The 6,000-nt window shown below is 37.8% G+C and overlaps 1 protein-coding gene across 11 annotated transcripts in view; it reads right to left on the reverse strand.

The window, feature by feature from the left end:
* Lrba (LPS responsive beige-like anchor protein) overlaps positions 1–6,000 on the reverse strand; it is a 674,454-nt gene that overhangs the window by 38,816 nt on the left and 629,638 nt on the right. For 8 of the 11 annotated variants that reach the window (XM_029556710.1, XM_029556708.1, XM_029556707.1 and 5 more), the window contains one exon: positions 3,967–4,159. In XM_029556710.1, the coding sequence (XP_029412570.1) occupies positions 3,967–4,159 (193 nt within the window). The remainder of the gene's footprint in view (positions 1–3,966; positions 4,160–6,000) is intronic. The other 3 variants (XM_029556709.1, XM_029556715.1, XM_029556714.1) reach the window with 1 other exon arrangement.

Raw genomic sequence — 6,000 nt, forward strand, 5'->3', positions numbered from 1 at the left:
GAGTTAGAAAAATCAATCCATACTAAGAATAGTTTGTTCCATTCTCAAAATGGCTTTAAAGGTGCAAGCACTGTTATATTGTAATTGAAAAGAGGTTTTGTAAGCTATTTCTCTGAAAAGGTAGAAAGACTTTGGGTAGTGCCGCTGGCTGTCTATGCAACCACTGCATCATAAACCCTGGGATAAGGTGTTTGGAATAGGTCGTTTTTCTGGCTTCATAGTTCTGTGGGCCCCTTTCCAAATTCTTTTCCTCAAATGACTCTGCCATTCACCCTGATCAGTATCCGCCTTTAAATGCACAAGTATTTACAGTACTGCTTGGATGATACTGGAGCTCTGCTCAGTACCATCAGGTATTTGGAAATATTTCTGACTGACCTTGCTGGTTTAAAATAGAAATAGAGTGCATTTCAATGAGTTCATTAGATCATTTTAAAACTTTTAGGGTATACTTTCTCTTTTAGTAAATGCCAACTTTTGAAGGATGTCTGAGCTTATTAATATTGATACAACCTTAGCAAGGACAATATTGGTAGTAAAAAGTATAGGTGAGTATGTATAAGAAACTCAAGTAGCTGAAGCTGTTGTGCCCTGCTGTTTAGTGGTTCTGTTGGTTAAGAAATCACAGATGTTCACAGAGAAGGACAGGGAAATGCACTTAGCCTCTGGTCCACCCAGTGGAGTCACTGACTTCCTGTAATACCAGTGTCAATCAGAATCGTTCTTTGCTTTGAAATCTAGGAAAGTTAAAACGAAACTGTTGGAGAAAAGGACTTGCTATTGACTGCCACTGGTTTATGAAAAGAACAATCAAATATGGTGCAACCTAAACATAGAACCTATACCTCCTCAAATTGTTGAGGAGATTGAGTTAGTGCCTTAGGATGATCGAAATGGTATTTAGAAAATGCTCATGAACATTAGTGTCTGTTCTTTTATTTTTGGGGAGGCTCTTCAAAGTCCTTTGAATGAGAGGGGAGAATAACATTTTTGTCTTGCTTTGTTTTGCAGTGCTTGTGATTTAACCTAAGTCACTGCATATGCTATATCATTGAGCTACATCTCCTAACCAAGAATATTTATTTTATAGCTCAGGATACAGATATTACTTGATGAAAGGACAGGAGCTAGTCTAATGAACAGGCTACAGAAATCCTAGGTCCTCAGAAAAATAAACAGAATCTAAAATTTAAGAAAAACTGGTGGAATGTGAATTTGACATTTACCAAGGAAAAACTGCTATAGATATTTCTCTTTTAAATCAAGACATACTGACAAGCAGAGACAATGAGATAGGAGAAAAGCTCAGGGTCCTGTGAACATATCTGAAATGAGGCACAGATAAATGGAATGGATACTTAGTATTTTTAGGCATAGATGTAGCTCAGAATTGGAAGTCACATTCAAGAAGAATAACTTCGTGTAGTGAACTCCAATGTCATCATTCTTTGTATTTGCGAAGAGGAGCCGTGTTGTACCATGAAGGTAGCATCTATGTGAAGGGTGGGGATAAACGCTACTAATGATACAGGTGATGGTGGCTCACTGAGGACAATGACCTGCAAAGATTCTGCAAAACACCCCAAGCTCTTCTCTCACAGAGGTGCTCCTAAGAACAGATGGATGTACCATAAGTAGAACTCTAGAGGTAGAACCATGCCCTAAGTTACTTTATGTACTTGTAGAAAAACTGCACATGGAGAAGAGGACCTTTGCCTGCCAAGTAGTAAGGAAAGAAAGCTTTTTAGTTAGAGACATGGGCTTGTTCAAAGGGAAATGTCAGGAGCTTTGTCCTGAAGCTTTAAGGATAGTCTCACAACTAGGTGCTGTTTGGCTCCTGCCAAGGTAGAATTTCCAGAAACTAAAGGGTTAAGGGACAAGGAATACAGACTGGGCTCTTTAGCAATGGAAAGGTCTGTTTGTCCCCATGATGCTGTCACTCAGTTTAAAATGTTCTTGAGCTCCCAGTCACCTTGGAGAAGCATCATTTGTGATGGTCTTAGTATCACACACATTGGTCAGTCCCCTAGTGTATTTGACAGAACACACCACCAACATGTTCTTCTAATGAAGAGTCATAGAAATGAAAAGTTAAACTTCCTAAAAGAATGTCATTTGCATACACATTCACCCTTGAGAGAAAAGTTCATTTAGGAAAAAGGAGTAAGATGACCAAATAACAGAGGCATTAAACACCTGCCTCAATCTTTTCTCTTTGCTTTTTCAAAAACCTGTTCTCTAATCAAATACTGGCATTTCTACACAGATTTTATTTCCAGTAGCCACAAAATGGCTCTGCTTAATAAATTTTGACTCCAATTATAGATTCTTTTCAAAAGATTCCTTAAGATTAGTCAGAGTATCAGGTTTTGTTGACTGTTGCTTCACTCCAAAATCTCTTTCATAAGGCCCTTATTCAATAGATTTTACCTCTGCAATCATTTCAGGTTCAGATGCTTTTATACATATTTTATAGATCTAATGATAAGCAAAACATTAAACTATTTCTGCCTGTAACAATGGCTTGAGGGAAAGGCTAATTATCTCTAGGACTTTAATAGGTTTTCTGACTTCTTAAAAATATTTTTAGCTGGGTGTGGTAGCACACACCTTTAATCCCAGCACTTGGGAGGCAGAGGCAGGTGGATCTCTGTGAGTTTGAGGCCAGCCTGGTCTACAGGAACTACTGGTTGAAAATTTGAAAAAAAAATTCTTTTTGACATGAATAGAACTGGACGTGGTGGCACACACATTTAATCCCAACACTTGGGTGGCAAACACAGGGAAATCTCTTTGAGTCTGAGGCCAGCCTGGTCCACATAATGACTTCTGGGCAGGAAGGGCTACATAATGCAACTCTACCTCCTGACACCAAGGAAATTCATATAAGTAAATGCTGTGTCAAAAATGACTAAAAGTTCCTTGAGTTATTAAGCTTCCCTCAAAGGCCCACCACCACTTGCATTTCAGAAAAATAAATGAGAAATACATTTTTGTGGCATTAACCAAGGAAATTTTGTGATGCTTTAGCTGATACAAGTTGGGCCATGCCTTTAATCCTAGCATTTGGGAGGCAGAAGCAGGTAGATCTCTGTGAATTCGAGGCTAGCTTGGTCTACATAGCGAGTTCCAGGCCAGCTGGGGCTACCAAGGAGACCCTGTCTCAAAAATAGCAAAAAGTAAAATTAAATTAAATTAAAAATAAATAAATTTGTTTTTTTAAAAAAAACTCCAGTGTCTAAAGCAGTCCAGGTCCTAATATTCCTGCTCCAAGAGAGGCAATAATTGACTGGGGCGTAGTCAGAAAACTTGGGTTCCAACTCTGCCACTGAGCAAGCACTAGTAATGGTGAGTGAGGTGGTTCCCAAGCTCCCTGTCTTCAATGAAGATGTGGGCTATGCTAGATAAACTCTTGGTTGGTTTGGGGCTCTAATGCTTAGTGCAGTCGACATGGCTATTAGTACTCAGTGGAGGAAGACAGCATTAATACATGTGTGGTATTTAGGCTGTGTCATTTATATGTTTTGCAACAAATAGTACCATGCAAGCACGAAAGGGTAAGGTTTTCGGGTGGGGATATAATTAGTGGAAAAGCATTTGCCTAGCTTGTACAAGGTCCTGGGTTCAATCACTAGCACTGCAAAAGAGCAAAAAAGGGTAAAGTTTCTGGTGGACACTTGACAATTTAAAGTGTTTATCAGGTGTAATCCAAATGAGTAAGTGGAAAGTGGGGGCACCTGATAGATATATACTATTTATGGACAAAATATAGAGTAACATTATATTAAAATATTGTGCTAGAAACAGTATTTATCTCCAAGGATAAACATAAACCATCAGATGCTAAAAAACAATTTGTTTTAACATTGACACTAGATATTTCGGGTGGGATGTCTTTAAGCCTTTCAAACTATTTGCCATTTTGATTCAGGCTAATGCTTAAACATTCAGACATTTCTTACTCACCAGGAAGGTTATGCCACTTGTTCACAGCAAAGAGTCTGTTAGCAGTGACAGTGATCACTGCAGGAGTTGCCAAACCTGGCTGGGTGTTGGCTGCCACGTGGGTGACAGGAGAATTGGAAGGGAACTTTAGGACCATGATGACATCTTGCTGGGCTTGGTCTGTGAACATCAATGGACTCTGCAGGAGGAGATACTGTTGAGTGGACAGACAAGACCCAAGAAAACAAGAAGGAGAAGACAAAGAGAGGGTGTAGAAGATTGTGTTAACACAGGTTAGAAGCTGCAGTGTGGTGTTCAGAAAGGCTTACAAAATGGTGATTATGATTTCCTTGCTTTGCATGTAGCACATAGCATTAGCTGATTTTTTTTCCAGTACTGGGATTGAACCCTGGGCCTTGCACATGCTAAACAAGTGCTCTAACACAGAGTTACATGTCCAGCCCATGCTGAAAGTTTTGGTTATTGAAGTAGGATGTACTAACTAAAACACTTTAAAAATCTATAAATTTTAGTGGTTCCTTAGCTTGCCTACTGCCATGAAACACTAAAAGATGATCAATTTACCTTCTATACAGTCATCCTGCTTGTTATTATGTGTCACATAGTGATCTTTTCATTTTAATACAAAAAATAAATAAAATAAAATACAAGAGAATGAGAACAGTCAACTGGTGTAAAAGTTAGCTGAGGTAATTTCCAAAGATTATCAAAAGTGGTCATGAATAGAATAAAGATATCTGACAACCAGGACAGGACTAAAGCAAGTATAATTATAAACAGTACTTAGGAAGCATGCATGTATTACTGTGGTGGAGAATTTATGAATGTAATATACAAACTTAATTATAAAGGTGTTTCAATGCAATGCATAATTAAACGTACTTGTAAAAACAATATATTTATATAGTATACCAAGCCTATAAACACTGCCTGTTGCAATGCAAACGTTACTGTTTTCTGAGAGATAAATATCTAGATGCTCTCCTTTCCTCTTGGTTAAAACACAAACAGCGAAAAACTAAAGCTCAAGAGTTTTTTTGATTTGTCCTTTGAAGAGCAGGAAGTAATTGAAAATGTTAAATGAAACACTGTTCTAATAACCAACAACAAAATAAATCTTGAAGAATACCAAGGGTTTGGACCATTCCTACAGCCCATATGTCATAATCCATGACGTACTTACCACTACTCTGATTTATTGGCTTTTTTATCCTTTGTGGTCGTCTGCTATCATACAGTAATTGCACTGTGCATTTTCAGCAATTCTCTCCTAGCATGTCTATTTTCTAATGGCTGATTAGTATCATTCAGAATTGAAACACTTTGATGAAATGCTTCTGGCTGCTTTCCTACTGTCATATTTCAAAGCACCAGGTATATGTAAATGTAGAGGCACATATATTTAACACATTTATTCAGAACTGCTAATAAAAAATTAAATACATTTGCATTTTTATTATCAGTGCTTTTAAAAAAGTTATTAAGAGTACTTAGAAAAACATATTGCACTAAGAATTCCTATTTGCACTCTTTGCATAAAGGTGTAAATAAAGGCAACTAATAAGCTACCCAGACACCCTTCTGAGCAAGTGGCTAAAAGCCAATCAATATTATGAGTTAATCCTCCCTGGATGCTCATTCAATTAAAGGTGTCAGTAATGCCTCATCTGATGTGGCCTCAATTAAATCCAACTATCTGATGGTGTGAAAACACAGGGGATACAGCAACAGCAGCAAAACCAGACAAATAGGCAGCCTTCATGTGCCTGCTAATTACTACACCTGGTGTATATTATGGCTCATGCACTTAACGCAGCACGAGGTGGCTTTAATTTCTGCTGTGTTCCTGTGTGTGTGTGTGGTGGGATGAACTGGTAGTTGATGGGGAACTCATCTGAATCTTAGTAACAACAATTAATAAAACGTGGGGCCTTAATTTTTAAAACCTGGTATCAGTAATTTTTGTCATACAAAGATCTATTTCTATGGGTTTTAAGAAATTCTGTGAAATTGGGTTAAAAAAAAAAAAAAAGG

Source organism: Nannospalax galili, unplaced genomic scaffold (assembly GCF_000622305.1).
Source record: "Nannospalax galili isolate Female #2095 unplaced genomic scaffold, S.galili_v1.0 scaffold305, whole genome shotgun sequence".
Classification (NCBI taxonomy): domain Eukaryota; kingdom Metazoa; phylum Chordata; class Mammalia; order Rodentia; family Spalacidae; genus Nannospalax; species Nannospalax galili.